General features: G+C 42.8%; 1 protein-coding gene across 1 annotated transcript in view; it reads left to right on the top strand.

Annotated features, from left to right (window-relative positions):
- Window positions 1–24230, top strand: part of LOC124594160 (G-protein coupled receptor GRL101-like) — a 356496-nt gene that overhangs the window by 258314 nt on the left and 73952 nt on the right. Inside the window, exons 24-25 of the mRNA XM_047132516.1 lie at window positions 2061–2152; window positions 22401–22621. Of these exons, the coding sequence (XP_046988472.1) occupies window positions 2061–2152; window positions 22401–22621 (313 nt within the window). The remainder of the gene's footprint in view (window positions 1–2060; window positions 2153–22400; window positions 22622–24230) is intronic.

Here is a 24230-nt window from a genome sequence, read left to right as displayed (position 1 = left end):
GAGGAAATTCAAACTAAAATAACTTAATGATAAAAAAGTGGGACAACTGGCACTGATGACGAATAAACGTGCCATACAGCCATTCATTCGTTCGTAAGTCGCGTTCAATAAATCCCATAAAACAGGAGAGTACTTAGAGACGTGGAAAGAGTGAAAGTGTATGACAACAGGTAAGAGAAATCGCTGCAAGCTATTTACGTAGATAACACGCACAGACAATACCCACTGATGTCAATTTACTCACACTGTCTCTCATATAGGCCCCCAATCTGAAAAAAAAAGGCACTACTCACTTGATGCTTTTATTCAACACTTGAAACCATTTACGTAACGCCGTGTACAACACTAGCTCCATTACAAGGTACTGGGCTGTCAGCTTGTCTGCCTGCCACGTCGTGGAAACGTGTTCAGTTGCTGGTACTGCCAGGGCTTTTCCTTGGTGGGCGCACTCTCTTTCTCATTACACCAACTGAGGAGCAACTTTAATGAGAAGTGCCGGGCCTAAACTTCGGAAAGCTGACACTGTTGGGAGAGCAGTGTGCTGACGCCATAGCCCTCAGTACCGTACCAAAATAACGACAGCAGCTGGAGGATGGCACGGGGGTCGGTCGACTGCACATTGCTCTCTGGGCTTGATCTGGCGTCACTTTTTGTTTCTACACTACAAGGTGTCAGTTTACTGTTCAGTTATTCTTAACTGGAATCTAAATCCTCGACTTGAAATATCTTGATAATTGTAGAAGCAGTGGCTAACAGGGCACAGTTTACATTTCTTCTTAATGTCTGAAGTTTTTCAGTTATCGCTATGTAGTTGCAGCTGGGAAAATTAGGCGAAAGCCACCACGAACTTATTCTATTATTGTCCAGCAATTACGTTCCTAGGCTTTACTATGATAGAAGCAGTTCCTTCCAAGATAATATGTTAATCTTTACCTTTCAGTAAGAGGGAGAACTCATTTCTTTACTTTGTTCTTTGTACCAAGAATTGGTTCTATCAGTGAAAAAGTGTTTCATTGTCAAAATATCTTCAGAGGCACTATGCAACTTAATTTCTTTGTTTTGTCACTATAATGTTTAGCATAGAAAGCAAATATAAGTGCACTTATATTCTAACTTAAAATATTGTGAGCTAATTCCATTAGATGTAAGAATACATTATATTTAGCGAAATGCCTTTAATTACACGCTGATCTCAAGGATAGCGTTGGATGTTTCACGATGTTACTAATCCCATGGCTATACCTTATTTTAAAGTTTCGTTATTTATTTATTATGTCTCGTAACCTGTAATCCATAAGTCTTGCTTTTGATGTATGTATGGAGGACAGGATAGATTTTTGTCTCTCTGAGGCGTCTGCTTTAAGCTCGAGTGGCTACCCCGTGTCCAACAAACTGTGGATGTATCATTATCTGTCCGCCAATTACAGTATACTACTTTACCGTGTAATACTTCAGGTTAAAATCAATTGATTTTCATCTGTGGAACTTATTTAATTTTTCATTGTAAATTGATACATGCGAGAAAATATTTCAAATCTGCAATGATTTATGGAGATACATACAATATTTGACCAGCGATGAGAAATAACTAATTTTTTTAAAGCAAATTACTCATGTCAAGAACTATGATAACTTAAAGAAGTCGTCATTGTACATCTCAACTAGAAAGCTGTAGTAACACATTTACCGATATATCTTCTAACATGATATATGAAATTCGGAGCTTTTAGTTACATATTTTTACTTGCTACACATCATTTTCAGTGCGGAAAATAGAAACAGACGGTTGCAATCTTGAAATTATCCCGTCAGATAGGTTGGCAGCCCGGTTTTAACACAGACAAGCTGTCCGCGACAGATATCGTCAAAACCGCACTGCCTTGTCAAAGCCACGCAACTGGTAAAGACTGCATCCACGTTGCTCTCGATACGACTAATTTTTAAACGAGTCAGGTTTCCAGTGTTCACTTCTTTCCATTTCATGATAGTTTAAATCACTGAAAAGTCTGTGACTTACTTTGCTATCATATTAACAATGATTCTGTTTTCCTTTATACAAGAAATTTCTACGGGAGATCCGGTGTTTGCTTAGCCCTGCACATAACTCCAGACAAGCCGAGCGGATGGGAGTACTCCGTATTTGTATTCTTATGTAAGTACACAATTAAAAATTCATGTATTTATGTTTAACTAGTTGTACAACATGAAAACAGTAAGCGTTTCTTCAACCATATATTCTACGACTATAAAGAATACTGTAATGAAATAATGCTCTTACTTGCAGCAAATCAAATGATGATCATTACCCCGACTGCTAAGCAAAATTTCTCAAATTTTGGTATTGTTGTCTGTGACTGAGAATCAACAGCGTCCTCGAGACACAAAAGTGTAATCCCAGTACTGTAGAAAACCTGCCTCGAAAAATAGGAGTTATTTGTAGGAATATAAAAAATATAGGAGTCTTGGACAGATCGCCATAAATAATCATTTCACTTTATATGCAACACTTTCGTTTTTCACTTCCTTACAACGTAATTTTTTTTTCTATTTTTGTCATTGAAGATACCATAGCTGATATTATGAGTGAAATGGAAAGTATTACATGAAGCTTTGTCAAGATGTTCGTCACATAATCACGGCTTCATTTCATTCGGAACTGATGCTCATCATAAAAATCAGTACGAGTTGTTACCCGAATAGCCACGAATTCACTGTTGATTTTGTTGTGACATGTAAATAAATAGCCTCTTAGCGTCAACTTGAGGAATATCTTACCACGCCTGAAGTACATGCTGTTTCCGATCCAGTAGCTTGCTGGTCGGAGGCTTGTGTACTACTGTGCGAGTACATATTCACACCGCTTTTCAGATATGCTCCATCGATCCGGGCAGGGCAGTCAAGGATCCACACATTTTTAATACCATCCGTGTTGCGAATCGCATTGTGAAGATCTTTCACATCCTACTGGTCCACGTTATTTGGAACCCTACTCAAGAAAGGCAGACATGCCCACGTAGCCGCGCGCGTTAACTCGACAGGTTACGGGATGAGGTACTAGCCAGCCCCGGATCGAATCAGCCCGACGAGTTAACGGCGAGCGGTTCTTGCGCTGGCCAACCTGAATGTGGCTTTTAGGCGGTTTCCCAAACCCCACCAGGTGAATACCTCAGATACACGCTACGCACACGTTTAGAATATTTTCTCACATTTTCACACAGAATTTACTCTATACGTAGACAGACTGGATGCACTTATTCCGTCCCGAGGGAGGGGGAGAAGAGTCGAATAGGAGACTGATGGTCTTCGCTATTTGGTCCCCCTTTAACACTTACACAGAACCACCATCAGCAGCATGAAACGTATCACAAGAGCATTTACTGTTTTCATCAACCACTGATAGTCATCCAACATCCATTCAAGACTTACCAAATCAGTCTTGAAGAAACAACCAGTAGCTCCCTACACTAGGCGATGGAGAGATTTGTTGACTTTGTCTCTACAACATACAAGTCTCTGTTGTCAGTGGCATTGTGTTACAGGTAACGATGCGTCATGACTGCAATCTCTGTCTCATTTCAGCTGTTTACGTAAGCCTATTCATCAGTCAATCGAACAACCCTACAATTTTGTAATCGTTTAGTCCTTCTGAGAGGTCCAGTTTAAACACGCAACCCACTGTGATACAAATTTGGTGTCTAGATTTATAAAAGTAATGAAATTTCCCGGTACATAGTATTCACAGAATTATACATCTTTTTATGTTAATACCAGTAGCGGCCTCTAATAATTGTCATCGACGTTGTTTAACTTGCAGATTACGGCATTTTTTGTATCAGATGATAAAAAATCATACTTTGAAGCAGCATAGAACAGGGAATTGTAGCTGAGAGAACATCGTAAGTGCTTTCATGTAGTTACATTAATAGACTTTTTTCTTTGTAATGGATACTTCAATTATAACTAAAACATATGTCTTGTTTTGAGAATTATCTCAATAGTCTGTAATTGTGCACGCATGACAGCAAAAACATTTTTATTTGTGGATTAACTTCTATATTGATCTTACAGTGAAAGGAGCTCCACACAATAATATAACGCAAAACATTAAATAAACTTTCATGTCGCTCGTGCAACGATCTACTATCGCGCTCAAAAGAGTCAGAGCGACCTGAATTGCGTTCCGCTTGATTTGCATACAGCCCACATAACATAGTCTCCCTGCAAATCCTCTAATTTCTCTGCGGTAGAGTCGTTCGACTATACAAATGGGTACCACTAGAGACCACTAGATAACACTGTTATTTATGGTAATCAGTCTAAATGTAAAGGAACACCACACCAGGAAAATACTGGGAAACATATAATTAGAGATGAGACAATCCTTAACGCTTGTAAACTCAACTCTATTTCTTTAATGACTTAGAGCTGTATGGGGCACAGTTGAAAATCGTCTTACGCGTTTCGACAGTCCATAATTTTCAAAGGCTACTAAATAAACACAAAACTGTTATCAAAAGATAGGAGAATATGTTACATTTCTTAATTGATTAGAGGCATAGTTTAATGAGTAGAATATGGTTTTCTAGTTTACCAATTTTATGTCAATATTATAAATTTATTCTTTGGTACCAGTTCGCACTTCTCTCGTGAACGAGAGTGTTGACGAGATAAAGTGTATCTACGAAACTATTTTATATGATTGACATAACATTGGTAAGCTATAAAACCATATTCCACTCATTACGCTATGTCTCTAATTAATGGAGAAATGTAACATATTTTCACATATTTCAATACTAGTTTTGTATTGCATTTTGAAGCCTGTGAAAATGTCGGGATATCGAAACACGTAAGGCGATTTTGGAAATGATAAAAAGTGTGCTTGAGACATTTGAAAGTTATTCGTATTAAAGTGCATCCAAAAGGCCGCTTCGTCTTACGGCATTTTCATGTATATTTCGGCTAAATTTTCTAACAATATCTGACGTTTGAAATGTATTACAACACTCATTACAATTGGAGACAACTAACCCTGACACATAAATCATTTAGTAATCCTAAGGCAACATTAAATATTTTTATGAACAAAAGATATCGAGACAACATTTGGACTCCTAAAGTTCTACGACAATTGGACTATTTTAGCACTGTAGAAGTTTTTCCCACACCTACTAAATGTCGTTTCTCTTGCCATTGATTTTTAATAAACTGCTTGTGAACTAACGAGTTAAAATAATGCTAGTAATGACTCTATGGAATCTTCAACATTGACAGAGTATCATTACTAAAGTCATTGCACTCATGAATCATGAACAATTATTTGTGCACAAGTTTCAAATTTAAGTGACAAACGGAACTTTTTGTTCTGGATCTGGATTGAAACCAAGCAAGTATAGCTGTTATTAACTAACAAAATTTTTCGTGCCTGACCGGAACTCGATCAGGGCAACGATCGTCATTGCTAACTAGGCGTAAACACACGTGAAATATCGAAATCTTCACCAGTAGCAGTTAGAAAATCTGAAAGGAAACTAAATGACGCTAATTTTCGCCGTGAATCAGTAATTCTATCAATACCCTCATCTCATTGATAGCTAACCACGAAACTCTTAATAGACGGCACTTCCATTTACGAGTAACTAGTCTGCTGGTTAAAATTGAAGTGCCGTGATGGAAAAATATGTTTCATGGGTTCATAGCCAGTAAGTATTCGGGTGGTTAACTAAGAAAAATCAGATGTTAGATACAGAATTTCTTCAAATCGTCGATATCTTTGAATCTGAAATGTGGATACAATTCTTTTTTACCTGATCTTGAGTCGAAGCCTGTACCTAACGCTGTTGTTTTCTACCAACGAACAGACTTTAAGCATCAATTGTTTGCTCACGAGTAGTGATATATTTGGATGTCTGAATGGAAATAACATCAGCATCGTTATTGTTGACAACACATGAACAGACATTGAAAACGAAAGTTCTTTTTCGTTAGTAGTTCGTAGTTCACTTACCAGGACTTGAAATAAAATAGTGAATACTTTTGTGCTTGACCAGGATTCGGACCAGAGACAGAGAAGAGTTTGCAACCTTGGAGAACACAAAGAAAAGATCAAACTATATATTTCAGAGAGGGTAAAATACTGCGGAATGGGAGATTCGAATTGTAAACGCATTCCAGAACCACCAAAATTTTTAATATCTCAAGTTCAAATAAAATTTCTAGTGCAAGAAAGGTTACTGGTGACAGTATCTGCTTTTTGCAACTTCCGCCTTTGTTATGGGCCAACCTAAACCAGCCCTGCCTCAGTTGATGGCGAAGGGATGTGATGTTTACATTGCGGATTCTGAAGAACTGTGCAACACGATATTCTTTACTTGTCTTTACCAGAGGTGAAGTCGATCTGTTCGTGTGTGTTGAAAACGTCCACCTGAAATGGGAATCGAATCAGTACGTTGTAGCCAGCAAAATAAGATCAATGTGACAAACGACTGCATCCCGCAGTTGGAAAGCACATGACTGTGCTGTAACGGAAGATGCACTTCGCCTAAAAATTAGTCACAACGAAGAAAATCTGACTGTCTATTAACTGGCAAATTACCAGCAAGCTTCTGACATGGAAATTAAGCTAGGTCAAGCCAGTCAGATGTAAAGATGCTTCTAGTCATCATAACCCCGATTCTAAGCCATTCTGAAATTTCTTATTTCGAGAAATACTGTTGCAGACTATGAAGTTACCAACTAAATCAATTATTACTGTCATTATTTTCACGGCTGCTACACTTGTGTTTAAAAGAGGCGTTTAACGGTTTCTGGAGAGTTTTAGAAGCAGTTGTCAAATACGTGGTATTATTTATTTGTTTCCTTCACTGGGAACACTCTTCACGCTTATGTTCGATGTCTCCAATTATGTCAGTATTAAATTAAAAGTAAGTTAATAGATGAAGACGTTACTTGACAGTAAAAATCGCGTTGCATTCTCCATTTACTTGTGCATATCGACGATGCATGTAAAATGCTAACACTGGCCATTTAAAATAGAATAAAAAACAAAATGTTGTAGAAGATCTACGGTTTTGAATGCAATAAACTCAAATTTTGGAATTCTGCGTGTTCGAAGATCAAATTTTCATGGTGATAGTGTGAATTTAGTATCCACTTCGGCAGTGTATGAAAATATTGCACAGCTGCAAAACTCGCATACATCTCGCGGCCTTTTATTTATTCGCCTCCGTGGAACACCAGTTTCAGTCATCTGATGTTGCGGAGACCGTTTGCCAGTATTCTTCCTCACAGAAAAATACGCAGTTGAGTCATTGGACTCTATAACTACAGTATTAATAATTTCGTGTGCGAGCACTGCGTACGGTTTGCAGAATTTAGTAGTGCCGTGGTTTCCAGTTATATGTATTCCACACCTACACTGGCGCTGTGTAAATTCAGGCCCCCGGCAGTGCAGAATCACACTGACGCCAGTACTGTGCTTGTAAAGCCAACTTCATTGTTAGTTTCACTTGATTTTGTAATACAGAATTACGTGACCTCTCAACGTGCCAATCAGTTTTCCCCTCCTGTAGTGTACTATGTAGTACACTAGCAATTCATTAAAACTTGAACATGGTAAACACTTAACTTTGGAAACAAGTAGTGTTCAGACATGTGACATGGTTCTAATGCAGTCGCAGACACTTGTAACATTTAACACTTCGTTACGGAATGGTACTTATACATCATAGTTTTTTTCAACATTACTCAACGATCAGTATGACTCTTATAGTGGCACGCAGGTGGATCTACACTACGACGATAATACTGTTGTCTAAAGCGATGGTAACCTTCCATTGCTGATTAACAGAGAATGAAGCAAGCGGCACTGTTGTCGGATGTAAATAACTTTCCGACTACGGTGGCGTGCGAAACACTAGGTGGCGTTTCTGTGACTAGATCTGCGATTTGTTGCAGCGACTCTCTTTAGTTGTGGTGCTTCCTTGAGGTACTGATTTCTGCATGATAACTCGTTCTGGGGACAAGGCCACACTTCCAACCAGCGAAATACGACAAAATACAGTTAGCAATCGATCCACGAACAACTGTTTACTACTGTTAAGAAAATTTCCTTTAGCTTTGTCGTCTTTGGACGAATTTAGTTTCCTTTTAAAACGTCTTGAATAAGAAATGCTCATTGTCTAGGTAGGAAGCGATTTTAAAACAAAGTCCTCAAAGCGTGGGCCATGTCGATGTTTTCGTCTAACAGCTCTGTGTAAGTGTTTTGCCTTAGAGGTGTCACAAGTTGTGTGCGTCCAGCTGTGAAAATTGTTAGTTGAAACGAGTTAAATATCGATGCCTACGGAAGCTAAAAATACGAAACTATCAACCGGAGGCTAAGTTTGTCTTCAAACTAAGGTGTATTTATAAAACGCTATAACTGACGTTGACCTCCTAAACTGAAGTTATAACGTAACAGCTGTGCGTGTTCTACCATATGGCAGCTTTCTGTGTGTATCCACTAATAGAAGTAATCACGTACACTGTTGTATTGTTTTTATGCCACATACGCACAGAAATACGATGTATAACTGTCCTCATGTAGCAGTGAAGTAGTAAAATGTGAGATGAAGCGTGAAGCTTAAAATATGTGCTTGAAAATGATCCGCGGTTTAAATTGGCCAACTGCTCAAGTAATAAACAGATAACAACCTACGTAGACCATCCATATGTCCACAGCCTATCATCTATATTTTCATCCTCAAAATACAATGATGCTCTGGACTTCCACAAGAGTAAAATTTTGAAACACTTGTTTCGTGTAATATTTGACTGAAAACGTACGACAGCGAAACAACATGATCAGAATCATTATGTGAATCTAAATTTCACCTCTGAAGTATGCCACTTCTGAAGCTTTCGAAATAGCTCAGTCCTCAACAAAAACATAAGGCTGTCTGCAGCCTTCTCAGTGGCTAAGATAGAACCTATTCGTTAGGCGGCGCCCTCCGAATTCTATGTCTGGAAATCTGCAAGACTGACCACATTGCTGAATGGGGAAGTTAGGAGAGTAAACTTTTTCATCTGCTACAGCCATCCAATGCTGCGTCTACTAGACGTCTCGGGGTAAACGGCGCTAAGAAGCGCGCTGATATCAATGCATTATACTGCATTTCGACTGTATACTGAAATTATAAGTCTAACGGAAGTAGAACATAGTTCCCCCTTTTTGGCACGTTTTTGATGGTAGTATAGTGCAACATGTTTTCGTGGCGGGCCTCTAGGCTGGGTGCCCACTTCTGAACGCTTTCGTGCTCTAGAGTACGTTACCAGTCGAGCAACAGCTGACACTGGCTCCGGCCACTGGCCGCCTATGCGCCCAAATGTCCCCTGGATGTCGCACCGACTGCCAACGAGCTACGGCAATGCTGCTGCCCTCCTTTTGGAAAAAGAATATGATATACCGAGTCAAAGTGAAACAGGTGTGTTTGATGGAAACACAGACGGGTCATCTTACTTTGAATTCTGTGATTGGAACTATGAAGAACATAATCTGACTGAAAGTGACACAGCTCGTATTCTGCTATAATCCATCAGACCCGCTTGGAGATACCGAGTGTGGGAGGGTGTGAGAACGTAATACCTGTTACCGCAAATGTTACAGAATATCGACATACACTCCTGGAAATTGAAGTAAGAACACCGTGAATTCATTGTCCCAGGAAGGGGAAACTTTATTGACACATTCCTGGGGTCAGATACATCACATGATCACACTGACAGAACCACAGGCACATAGACACAGGCAACAGAACATGCACAATGTCGGCACTAGTACAGTGTATATCCACCTTTCGCAGCAATGCAGGCTGCTATTCTCCCATGGAGACGATCGTAGAGATGCTGGATGTAGTCCTGCGGAACGGCTTGCCATGCCATTTCCACCTGGCGCCTCAGTTGGACCAGCGTTCGTGCTGGACGTGCAGACCGCGGTGAGACGACGCTTCATCTAGTCCCAAACATGCTCAATGGGGGACAGATCCGGAGATCTTGCTGGCCAGGGTAGTTGACTTACACCTTCTAGAGCACGTTGGGTGGCACGGGATACATGCGGACGTGCATTGTCCTGTTGGAACAGCAAGTTCCCTTGCCGGTCTAGGAATGGTAGAACGATGGGTTCGATGACGGTTTGGATGTACCGTGCACTATTCAGTGTCCCCTCGACGATCACCAGTGGTGTACGGCCAGTGTAGGAGATCGCTCCCCACACCATGATGCCGGGTGTTGGCCCTGTGTGCCTCGGTCGTATGCAGTCCTGATTGTGGCGCTCACCTGCACGGCGCCAAACACGCATACGACCATCATTGGCACCAAGGCAGAAGCGACTCTCATCGCTGAAGACGACACGTCTCCATTCGTCCCTCCATTCACGCCTGTCGCGACACCACTGGAGGCGGGCTGCACGATGTTGGGGCGTGAGCGGAAGACGGCCTAACGGTGTGCGGGACCGTAGCCCAGCTTCATGGAGACGGTTGCGAATGGTCCTCGCCGATACCCCAGGAGCAACAGTGTCCCTAATTTGCTGGGAAGTGGCGGTGCGGTCCCCTACGGCACTGCGTAGGATCCTACGGTCTTGGCGTGCATCCGTGCGTCGCTGCGGTCCGGTCCCAGGTCGACGGGCACGTGCACCTTCCGCCGACCACTGGCGACAACAGCGATGTACTGTGGAGACCTCACGCCCCACGTGTTGAGCAATTCGGCGGTACGTCCACCCGGCCTCCCGCATGCCCACTATACGCCCTCGCTCAAAGTCCGTCAACTGCACATACGGTTCACGTCCACGCTGTCGCGGCATGCTACGAGTGTTAAAGACTGCGATGGAGCTCCGTATGCCACGGCAAACTGGCTGACACTGACGGCGGCGGTGCACAAATGCTGCGCAGCTAGCGCGATTCGACGGCCAACACCGCGGTTCCTGGTGTGTCCGCTGTGCCGTGCGTGTGATCATTGCTTGTACAGCCCTCTCGCAGTGTCCGGAGCAAGTATGGTGGGTCTGACACACCGGTGTCAATGTGTTCTTTTTTCCATTTCCAGGAGTGTATGTATAGCAAAGTTACTCGTGTGGAAATTTCTCGTGCAGCCTACGGCCTGAGAATCTTTGTGACAACTGTATCACAAAATGCAGTTGAATTATACCTTTACCACATCTGTATTACTAGCAAAGTTTGTTGTAAACAGTTTTTGTCAGTCACTGTTGTGAAATGATTCAAGTATATTACACCCTAATCAAAATGTGTAACCACAAGGAAAATTTAACACTTCTAACGCAAATACTAAAATAAAGGTATGAACAAGCATATAACTCTGCTACTCCATACGTTTCTCATCTCCAGGTTTACCTGAGTGTGTTCACTGCTTTCATAACTTTTGTTTTGGATGATAGTTCCCTAAATGATGAACAACTCGTAAATTACTGTCATTAATGGTCACTTTAAGTCTTTCCAGAGCCTGACTTTCGGAGTATTTCCAAATCAGATACTTCTGGTTACTTCACTGTATTGAATCAAGGCTGTGATATGGCTCGGGATGCAGAGCTTTACTTAAGATTTCTTTACCGAACTTCGTTCTGGCCTTTGGCAGATCGAATAAAGAAAACTAGAAAAGGACTTACAAAACACATCGTATTTCCATCGAGATCCAGACCGATATGCAAATCCACCAGCGTACTGGAAGCGGAGAGCATTACCGCTAAGCCACCAACACACTGCTGCAGAGTACCTTCTCAGGTAGATTTCTCAGAACGTGCTAGAAGAGAGGTGCCAAACTTCAATCTTGAGTTCAAACAACGTATTTTTCTTACTCAGACTCATATCTTAAATGGAAGCCATTCAGAATACTTCATCGAGATGATAACAAAGTATCAAGTTAATGTAGACGGACAGTTCAGCATACACTCGGAAGTAAGTGGGAGATCAAGGCGTTGCCATACTTTTCGTGCTTTCTTTTTAATATAACAGAAGTTCCATTGCTATACGAACTCAATGGTTTCGAAGCATTCCGTTACTTAATTCCGCTACGGTCCTTTACAGTTAAAATACAGATGGAAGTAATGAGGTAAGACATCTCACTTTAAATATACTGTTCCGACGGGATTTGAATCGACGACTACAGTTGCAGCCGTTGAGACATTGAGATCGTAAACATACTCTCATTGCTGTAGCAGAGGCTAAGGCAGATAGAAGCAGGTCTACTCAAAGTAAATGATGAAGCACATTGTAATTTACTCGCGAAACGTACCTTAAAACTTAAATTTTCCATCTCAGTCACTTATTACGCACGAATTGTTCAGAACAGTTCATCAAACTTACACGTAAATACCTAGTGAACTTCGCAGGATCATTCAGCTCCAGTCCCGGAGGTCCGTCGACTATCACGGAGTTGCCAAACTTTTTGCAGGTGAAATTGTGTGTATCATTGTTTCATGAGACAATACGTGCGATTCGCGAACATTTGTCTTGCTATCTGCGTAGCGCGACTGTAGTGGCATCCTTTCTTTAGTCTTTGTTTTGTGTTGGTGTTAACTCGTGTCAAATACATGTGAATCAGAATGTAGCGCCTGTATATTCAAATGACGAATAGTCAGTACATTACAGAAAAGTGGAAACAAGATTGCTGCGAGCTGATTACTTCACTATTTGCAACATGTAGAACGTCTGCAGTGGCTGTCATTCTTGTTGCATAGAAGACGTTAATATTTGTTAAGCTGTTTTACCTATACAAACCACAAAATGATCTATGTGCCTTCTTGGTGCTAACGAGATAGGTGCCTCGTATATTACGTAGAAGAGACTGGGAATTGTTTGCATTCTAACGTTAGCAGTTTTTGGTTCCATTCTCTGCTTGTTCTTCAGCGAAACGTGAAGTGTTATAGCAGCGTAGGTGTTCCTATTCGTGCATCAGAGCATAGCGCTGGCTTGCGGAGCGCAGTGAAATAGAAGATGCGTCTGAACAGTTCGGTGAAAAAAGAAATGCTACCAAAATGCATTTACTGGCGTTCAAAGTAATCACCTTTCGCTACAACACACTTTTGACAGCGTTTGTAAAGAGATGCACACCTAGTATTTGTTAACTTTCCTTACTTAACTCGAATCACAGCAAGTCTAGAGGATATTCAAATGCAAATTCGTAACCCGTATTAAACATCATATCCCTTCACTACCATGAGAGCCGGTTTAGGTTGGACCATAAAAAAGGGGAAGTCACACCAATTATATAATGTTAACAGCAGACTTTCTTTCACTAAAAAAAATTCATTCTATTAACTGAACCAGTGCCCATTTAAGGTCACAGAGATCTTACTCTATTTAAAGTCGGGACGCTGCATTTCGAAATGAAGTCTCCTCTGTCCCAGTATTTGACCCCAACGGAACGATATAGTTCGATCATTTATTTCTTCTCCCCGCAATAGAAAATTCCTCTGTCTCCACGAAAGGTAAGTGTCTGGGTTAGAACGCTGGTCCAGCATAAAAATATCAACAATAACGGTAGGTACCATTATTTCGAGTCAAACATGCATACACATCACTACTGGTGAACAAACAATCGATATCTAATGCCTATTCGTGGACAGAATACAATGGCGGTAGGTGCTGGGTCCGGCTCCCGGTCGGATAAAAACAAAATGTATTCTCGTTTCAAATTCACGCATCTCGCTGCTGCTGAAAAAAATCGTTAGGAAACATGTGATTTTACTTTGTTAACAATTCGATCACTTGTTTTTTTACCAGTCCCTGTCACAAAACTTTACATTATGGCATTTCAAGATTAAACAAATGCAGACATTGTTACTTGTGAGTTAAAGTACCGCATGCGAGTATTAAACGTGTTTGGTGGCTATTTCAAACGGGATAGTGGTCATGATAGACTTTCTGGTTCAGTACAAAAATTTTCGTCATTTATTTTCAAGTTTAGATTTGCTGGTGGAAACTTCGATATTTCACGTCTCTTAGTGCCGAGTCATCGATGACGTCGTTGCCGTTTTCGACTTTCTGTCACGCAAGAAAGCTTCAGTCAGTTAGCAACGACTGTAGTTGCTGGATATCAGTCCAAATCTAGATCCAGAATAATAAAGTTACGTGTCTCATTCAAAGTTGATACATGTGAATAAATAACCGTTCATAAATAAAAAAAATGTTCAAATGTGTCATCGAACCCTAGACTACTTAAACTAACATACGCAAAAGACAAACACACACCCATACCCGAGGGAGGACTCCAACCTCCAGCGGAAGGAGCCGTGCAATTCGTGACAGGGCGCCTCTAACCGCGCGTCCACTCCACGCGGCGTTTTGTGAATCATGCGTACAGTGACATTACTGCCGACATTCCGTTAATGTGTAGGTTTTCATAGGGGCACTTGCCACTTTTAATCGCGTTTTTCTAGCTCGTTAGTACAACAGACAGTTTCTGCAAAACTATAGCCACAGGAACGATGTTTAACAGGACTGAGAAAATTTTTTAGAGTGTTTTAATATCTCGAATTAATATTGAAACTTGGCAAACCAGATATTGTCTCAAAATGTCTTGGTTATAAAATTTTAAAACAGTCTGCCGGATCGAGACTCGAGCTCTGTACCTCTGCCTTTCGCGGACGAGTGCTCTGACAGTTGAGCCATCAACGTAAGACTCACGACACCTCTGCACAGATCTACTTCCGCCAGTACATCATCCCCTGCCTTCCAAACTTCACAGATGGAAAATTGAATAGCTTCGTGGAGGTGCAGTTTACAGGGTAGCAATGCATCATGCATGTGTGAAATTTGGATATGATTATGGTATTTATGAATGTGAAGAAACTGAGAAACAGTGAATAAGTTTGACTTGATGGAGACAGACAAAATTCCACTGATTTGGGAAGGATGGTGGGAAACGTTATGTTGATGGTGCATTTCATGATCAGGGGGTAAGAATCGGTTGAAGTTACTGCAGGTAAAGATTTGGCAACCTTTAGGCATGGACCATGACAAAAGACTAAAGAACCAGCAAAAGAGTAACATTCTACGAATAGGGTCGTAGAATGTCAGAAGTTTGAACAAGATAGGGAAGCTAGAAAATCTGAAAAGGGAGATGCTTAGGCTCTGTGTAGATATAGTGGGGTCAGTGAAATGAAATGGAATGAAGACAAGGATTTCTTGCAGACGAGTATAGGATATATCAACAGAGCAGATTATGCTATAAGTGGAGTAGGATTCCTTGTGAAGAGGAAGGTAGGGTAGAGCATGAGTTACTGTTTACGGTTCAATGTAAGGGTTGTTTTCATCAGCATCGATAGAAAACCAGCACTGACAACAATAGTTCAGGTATACATGCCAACGCTGCAAGCAAAGGATGAAGAGGCAGAGGGTAATCAAAAGGTAATTCGGTACGTAAAAATCTAACAATCGTAGTGGATTGGAATGAGATTATTGGGCAGAGATTATAAGAAAGAGTTATGAGAGAAAAGGGGTTAGTAGTAGGAACTTGAGGAGATTACGACTGACTGAGCTCTACAATAAATATCAGTCATTAATAGAGAACACTCTGTTCAAGAATCACCAGAGGAGGAGATACACACTAAAAAAGCAGGAAAATATAGCAGTATTCTCGTTAGATTACATCATGGTCAGGCTGGGATTCCGACACGAGATATTGGATTGTAAGGCGTACCCATGGGCGAATAAAGACGCAGATCACAATTTAGTAATCATAAAGAGTAGGCTCAAGTTAAGAGAAAAGCCAATAACAATAAATGCGTCAAGAATTGAGTTACGGAAGTACTAAGGAGCGAAGAGACACGCTTGAAGTTCTTTAAGGCTGTAGATACTGCGATAAGAAATACCTCTGAGTAGTCTTAATGGTTGACTGCAAACCGTTCAGCGCAGCTCCACGAAACGGCATCAAGAAGGAGATGACCCTCGCGCCAATGGAAAGAGAGGTCGGCGCCACACTTCCAGGAAGACCGCATTCAGTGCCCCCTGTCAACGATGATTTAACTAGCTGCCCATCGCTGGTCGGCCAGTTCTGTCGCAGACTTTCTTCGAGAGCATCAGTACTGAGTAACGGGAAGATGATGCATGGCCTACGTTCTGCGAGTGGTAATAGAGGATAAAGTATTTTCCAGTAGGAGGCACAGGCAGCCACTTCATAAACATAAGTTATGTTTATTTTCTTATTAGAAACAAAGTGTTCTAATTGGAAACTGTTCTGTACAGATGATTTTGGATTCCCGCCACTGGACATCGCTGCTCTTCTCCTCTGTTTGTGTCAATGCTGACTGCCACAATAGCCGACGCAACAGTTTTAGTTGGAAATTCAGTTGAAGGCGAATGGACATCTCTAAAAAAGGCAGCCACTGTAACTGGATAGAAGGAAGGTAACTGCGAAGATACTAGGGGTAACAAAAGTAGTACTTCAGATGACCGGCGAAGGAATGAAGTTCAAAAATGTGCAGGGAAATTCAGGATTGCAGAAATAAAAGTCTCTTAGTAACGAAATAAACAGGAAGTGCACGGAAGCTAAGTAGAAATAGCTGCAGGAAATGTGTGAAGAAATAGATAGAAAGAATGATGTCGGAAAGACTGACTCAGTATATAGTAAAATCAAAACAACTTCCGTGAAACTAAAAGCAAGGGCGGTAACATTAAGAGTTTAATTGAAATTGAACTGTTAAATGCGGAGGAGAGAGCGGGTATGTGGAAAGCATACATTGAAAGCGTCTGTAAGGGGGGGGGTTACTTGTCTCATGATGTGATAGAAGAGCAGAAGGGATAAGTAACATTCTATCGAAATCATTGAGGGAAGTGACAAAAAAACGAGTTTTCACGTCGGTATGTAGAATGTATGAGACTGGCGATATACCATCTGACTTTCGGAGAAACTTCATCCACACAGTCCCGAAGATATGAAGTGTCGACAAGTGCGATAACTTCCCGACAATCAGCTTAACAGCTCATGCACACAAGAATAATATACAAAAGAATGAAAAAGAAAACTGAGCATTCCTTAGATGATGATCAATGTGTCTTTAGAAAAGGTAAAGGCACCAGAGAGGCAGTTCTGACGTGGCGGTTGATAATGAAAGCAAGACTAAAAAAAAATGAAGATACGTTTACAGCATCTGTCGACTTGGAAAACCGATCGACAATGTAAAATGGCGTAAAATGTTCTAAATTCTGAAAGAAAATGGATAAGTTATAGCGAGAGACGTTTAATGTATAATATGTATAAGAAACAAGGTGGAACAATTAGGCCTGAAGACCAAGAACGAAGCGCTTAGATTAGAAAGTGTGTAAGGTAGGGACATAGTCTTTTGCCACTGCTATTTAGTGTACAAACTGAAGAAGCAAAAACGAAAATAAAGAACAGGTTTAAGAGTGGGACAAAAATTGAGGGTAAACGGGTATAAATTATGAGATTCGTTGATGACATTGCTATCATCATTGAAAGTGAAGAAGAACTACACAATCTGCTGATTGGAAGAAACGATGTAATGAGTACAGAACATGGATTGACAGTAAATAGAAGAAGAAGTAATGAGAATTAGTAGAAATGAGAAACGCGAGAAACTTAATAGCGGATTTGACAGTCACGAAGCAGACGATGTTAAGGAATTCTGCTGCCTAGGGCCGGCCGTGGTGGCCGAGCGGTTCTAGGCGCTACAGTCTGAAGCCGCGCGACCGCTACGGTCGCAGGTTCGAATCCTGCCTCGGGCATGGATGTGTGTGATGTCCTTATGTTAGTTAGTTTTAAGTAGTTCTAAGTTCTAGGGGACTGATGACCTCAGCAGTTAAGTCCCATAGTGCTCAGAGCCATTTGAACCATTTGATACGTAGGCAGCAAAATAACGCATGATGGACAGAGCAAGGAGGAGATAAAAAGCAGACTAGTACTAGCAAAGAGGGTATTCCTTTTCAAGAGAAGTCTACGAACACCTAACATAAGCCTTATTTTGAGCAAGAAATTTATGAGAATGTACATTTGGAGCACAGAATTGTATGGTACTGAAACATGGACTGCGGGAAAACCGGAACAGAAGAGAAAGGAAGCTTTTGAGATGCGGTGCTGTAGAAGAACGTTGAAAATTAGGTGGACACTTAAGTAAGGAATGTGAATGTTTTCTGCAGAGTCGGCGGGTAAAGGATTGTATAGAAAACTCTGACAAGAACAGGTACAGTATAATAGGACTTCTGTTAAGACATCAGCGAATGACTTTCATGGTACTTATTGAGAGACCTGCAGAAAGAAAAAACTGTAGAGTAGTACAGAGTTTGGAATACATCCAGCAAATAATTTGGACGTAGGTTGGAAGTGCTAGTCTGAGGTGAAAAGGTTAGGACAGATGAGGAGTTCATGGTAGCCCTCATGACTCCAATCAAAATCAGAGATAGGGATGGATGGAGGGATTGTTGGTATGAAGTGGTTGGCACTTCATTGGTCGTTTCAGTGTATGTGGTGCTCGTGTACAGGACCCAAGTTGGAGAGCATAAATGTTTTGATTACAAGGCAAAGTGGAAATGTTTGATGCTGCAGTGGACAGCCAGATGAGATACATGTAAAAGTAGTCGTCGTAGCTGATCAAAACTATCCCGACACAATTTACTAGACATTAATATGGACCGTTTCCAATCTCCGTCTTTATGACGGAATGAAAGCTGCTGGGTCCTCTTTCTATGAGGTGACTGAATGTCTGTGGAGGAATGGCAGAGCATTCGACCTTAAGAACCGAAATAAGAGGAGGTAGTAGTGTTGCACGCTGGGGCCTGGAATGAAGTTGATGCAATGACTCACCCCAAAAGTGTTCCATTGGTTTAGGTCAGGAATATGCGCAGGTCAGTCTATTTCAGAAATGTTGTTGTCTGCAAAGCATTGCGTCACAGATGCTTCTATATTACAGGGTGCATTCTCATGTTGACGGATTCAGTGATCGACTCTGAAGTGTTCGTCTGTTGTACAGAGTACACAATGTATAAAATCTATACAAGTACAGCTGTATCATCATTTCATATTTTTTTAAGTAGAATAAGGGTCCACATCCTAGTTACGAGAAACACCCGTATCCGGAAACACCACCTTCTCTGAACCTCACTGGGCAGTGCCAAAAAACCCTTCATCACCCCAAATCAGTTGTTTCCGGTCTACCAGCGTCGCTCTTTAGATCATCTCAAGCATCGTTTAGCGTAAGCTCCTAAAATGTATGAGCCATGAGGAGCTAGTCGACCTTAGTACCCCATTATTTTTAACTCTCCAAGCATAGTGACTGTGCTAGCACGGATGTTGGTGACACTTGTAGCTGATTTCAAAAGATTTTTTTACAACCACCGTCCGGAATGCTCTACTGTCTCCGATTTTGGTTTAGATGTAGTTGCTCGTTCGAGTTTCTACTTTACAATCACATCAACAACAGTCACCTTCAGCAACTTTGGAAGGATGGAATTGAGCCCGAGGGATCTGTTACTCAGGTGACATCAAATGATTACGCCACGTTTAATGTAACTGATCTCTCCTGAGTGACCCACTTTCCTGTTGTTTTATCTCAATTGACAACACAACACTCGCCATCTCCTTTTATTCTGGCGAGTCCACCTTGTATGAGGTTTAGTAGTCAGTACCACATTACGTAGGAGTGTCTTGATAGTCTTGATGAGGTAATGTGCAATGATCAGCCAGACCATTATGACCAACTTCCTAATAGCCGTCATGTCCAATGTAGGGGGGGGGGGGGGGGGATAACAGCGGGATGCGTCTTGGCATAGAAGAAATGAGGTCTTGATAGGTTGCTGGAGGGAGTTGGCACCACATATATGCAAACAATTCACCTAATACCCATAAATTCCAGGGAGGCTGCTATGATGCTCGTTCAATCACATCCCAGGTGTGTTCCATTGGGTCCAGATCTGGCGAGTTGGTGGGGGCAGGACGACAACTCGCCATTGTGTTTCTCGAATCACTCCATCACACTCCTGGCCTTGAGACATGGCGCATTATCTTGGAGAAAAGTGCCACTGCCGTCGGGAAACATAATCGCAAGAAGGGCTGTACGTAAGTCTGCAACTCCTTAGCCGTCATGGTTCAATGCACGAAGTCTACTGGACTGGTGTATGGCCACGTGAATGTTCCCCAGAGCATAATGGAGCTACTATCGGCTTGTCTGCGTCCCGCAGAACGTGTGTTAAGGAGCTGTTCCCCTGGAAGACGACGGATTCCTGCTCTCCCATGGGCATGATGAAGAAGATATCGGGATTCATTACACCATGCAACGCTCTGCCACTGCGCCAACGTCCAGTGCCGATGGTCACGTACCCATTTCACTAGTAGTTGCCGATGTCGTGGTGGTAACATTGGCACATGCATGGGTCGTCGGCTGCAGATGCCTATCATTAGGAGTATTTGGGGCACTGGGTGTACTGACACATTTGTTCTATACCCAGCATTAAAGTCTGATGTCTGCTCCACCACAGTTCGCTGTTTACCCTTTTCTACGAGACTGCTCAGCCTACGAAGCCTGACATCTGTAATGAGGGATAGACGTCCAATACCACAACGTCTGGCCATGGTTTCACCGCTTGTTGCTGACACTTGCCACAGCACTCCACAAACACCCGACCAGTCGTGCAGTTTCCGAAATGCTCGTTTCAGGTCTCCAGGCCATCACAACCTACCCTCTCTCAGACTCAGATAGATCTCGCTGGTTCCACGTTCTGCACAAGGACAGCACGCGCACTGATACTACACTCATGCTCATATTTTAAGGATAAGGCAGAATGTGGTGCCACACAACGTGGCACTATACAAAACTGACGCTAATAGCATAGGCACATAGTGAACACACACGATCCAGATCAGTCTACGGTATTGGTGATATGTTGAGGAAACCGTCCCGCGACACATATGCTACAGAACTCCCAGAACTCCACTGTTTCCTGCGCATTATATGGGATATGATCGCCGTGCACACCTAAACAGGCTGCACAACGGGTTGCTATACTCTGGATCAGGTGGTCGAGCAGCTGCAGGGATATAGCTTCCCATTCTTTCACCAGTGCCGGTCGGAGCTCCTGAAGTGTCCCCGGGGGTTTTGAAGACGTGCAGCGATACGTCGACCGAGAGCATCCCAGACGTGCTCGATGGGGTTTAGGTCTGGAGAACAGGCAGGCCACTCCATTCCACTGACATCTTCTGTTTCAAGGTACTCCTACACGATGGAAAGTCTTTGGGGCCGTGCGTTATCATCGATTAGGAGGAAGGTGGGACCCACTGCACCCCTGAAAAGGCGGACATACTGGTGCAAAATTACGTCCCGATACACTTGACCTGTTATGGTTACTCTGTCATGGAGGGGTGTACGTGAACCAATCATAATTCCACCCCACACCATCAAACCACGACCTCCATACAGGTCCCTTTCAAGGACATTAAGGGGTTGGTCTGGTTCGTGGATCACGCCAGATGAAATCTCGGCGAGAATCACTGTTCAGACTATACCTGGACTCGTCTGTGGACATAACCTGGGACGACTGTTCCAATGACCATGTACTGTGTTCTTGACACCAAGCTTACGGACTCCACTGTAACAAGGGGTCAGTGGAATGCACCTTGCAGGTCTCCGGGCGAATAAACCATGTCTGTTCAGTAGGCCTGTAGACTGTGTGTTTGGAGACAGCTGTTCCAGTGGCTGCGGTAAGGTCCCGAGCAAGGCCACCTGCAGTACTCCGTGGCCGTCTGCGGGCACTGATGGTGAGATATCGGTCTTCTTGTAGTGTTGTACACTGTGGGAGTCAAGTACTGTAGCACCTGGGCATGTTTCCTGTGTGCTGAAATCGTTTCCACAATCGTGACATCACACTTTGTGGCACACGGAGGGCCCGTGCTATGACCTGCTTTGTTTGTCCAGCCTCCAGCCGCCCTAGTATTCTACCCCTCATAGCGTCATCAATATGTGTTCTTTGAGCCATTTTCAACACACAGTCACCATTAGCACGTCTGAAAACGTCTGCACACTTACTCGCTGCACCGTACTCTGACACGCACCAACACACATCTACGTATGTGGACTGCTGCCAGCGCCACCGTGCGACGACCGCAGGTCAAATGCACCGCATGGTCATACCCCGAGGTGATTTAAACCCGCAAACCGCCGACCAGAGCGCTGTTTCACCAGGTATCAACATTATCCTCAATGTATGAGAATAAGTGTACACGCATCTTGCATGTATCTGATTATCAGTCTTTAGTCTCCAGGTGAAGTTGCTATCGTCTGTGCGGGTTTGTATCGATGATAGGTCGATGGTCGTAATGTTGTGGCTAATCAGTGTATGTGCAGGTATCAGACGCACAGTGGAGAACGGAGTGCTGGAAGAGAGCGTGACGTGCTGGCGCTGTTGCAGTCCTGAACCTGGCGTCGTTCTCGGTGATCGCGCTGGGCTACGTGTGGATGTACGCGGTGGCGCGCACCACGCAGCGCGCCGTCCAGCAGCAGCACAAGCGGCCCGACTCGGCCACCATGGCGCGCCGCATGACGCTCATCGTGGCCACCGACGCCGCCTGCTGGATGCCCATCATCCTGCTGGGCCTGCTCTCGCTCGCGGGCATCACCGTCCCACCGCAGGCGAGTCTCTCCCCTTCTCTCGTCTCTCTGCCATGCACTGCATTCACTGCACTCTCTCTTCACATTGTCTGGTCTCACATGAGCTTGCAGTTCGGTTTCGCAAGTCTACCGTTTAATAAACCTTTTTCTCATCTATTAGTGGATTTACCTTATTGTAGTTTCCTTATTTTTCCAGTTCACGTCTTATGAAGACCGAAATTGTACACTTCCGGGAAAAATGTTAATATACTAGGAAAGACGACGTCGATTTTGATCCGATGACGCCACATGCTTTTATTAGTTTCCACAATAAAACATTGTCTCAAAATACAGTAGAAAAGCCAAAGAGATTCTGGTCGTATGTAAAGTACACCAGTGGCAAAGACAGTCAATACCATCACTGCGCGATAACGATGGAAATGTTACCGATGATGGTGTCACTAAAGCGGCATTACCAAATACAGTTTTCCGTTATTCTTTCGCGAAAGAAGACGAAGAAAATTTTCCAGAATTCGAAACAAGAACAGCTGTTACCATGAGTGACATAAAAGTATATATCTTGGGTGTTGCGAAACAACTCTAATCACTTAAAAAAGTTAAGTCTTCCGGTGCAGATGGTATACCAGCCAGATTCCTTTCAGAGTATGCAGACACAATAGGGCCATTCATAGCAATCATATACAACCGCTCACTTGACGGAAGATCTGTTCATAATGACTGGAAAGTAGCACACGTCACACCAATACTCAAGAAAGGAAATATGAGTGAGCCATTGCATTAAAGCAACGTTCTTGCCGCAGTGGATACACCGGTTCCCGTCAGATCACCAAAGTTGGGCGCTATCGGGCGTGGCCGGCTCTTAGATGGGTGACCATCTCGGCCGCCATCCGCTGTTGCCAGTTTTCGGGGTGTACTTAGCCTCGTGATGCCAGTTGAGGTGCTACTCGACCGAATAGTAGCGGCTCCGGTCAAAGAAAACCATCGTAACGACTGGGAGAGTGGTCTGCTGACCACACGCACCTTCTGTCCGCATCCTTAGCTGAGGATGAAACGGCGGTCGGAGGGTCCCAATGGGCCACTTTTGGCCGGAAGACGGAGTCTGTGCATTGAATTGCCGACCAATATCAGTGACCTCAATTTTCAGTGGGATTTTGGAGCATATACTATACTCGAACATTATGAATCACCTTGAAGAAAATGACTTATTGATACATAACCAACACGGATTCAGAAAATATCGCTCTTGTGCAACACAGCTAGCTCTTTATTCCCAGGAAGTATTGAGTGCTGTCGACAAGGCATCTGAGATCGATTCCATATTCCTAGATTTCCAGAAGGCTTTTGATACCGTTCCTCATAAGCGACTATTAATCAAATTGATACATATGGAGTATCGTCTGAGTTGTGTGACTGGATTCGTGATCTCCTGTCATAGAGGTCACAGTTCGTAGTGATAGACGGTAAATCATCGAGTAGAACAGAAGTGACATCTCGCGTTTCTCAAGGTAGTGTCATAGGCCCTCTGCTGTTCCTGATAAGCATAAATGATCTAGGTGATAATTTGAGCAACTCCCTTACATTGTTTGGAGAGACGCTGTAATTTACCGTCTAGTTAAATCATCAGACGATC

Source organism: Schistocerca americana, chromosome 2 (assembly GCF_021461395.2).
Source record: "Schistocerca americana isolate TAMUIC-IGC-003095 chromosome 2, iqSchAmer2.1, whole genome shotgun sequence".
NCBI lineage: Eukaryota > Metazoa > Arthropoda > Insecta > Orthoptera > Acrididae > Schistocerca > Schistocerca americana.
Note: the sequence above shows the minus strand (reverse complement) of the source record. Positions and strands in the feature narration are given on the sequence as shown.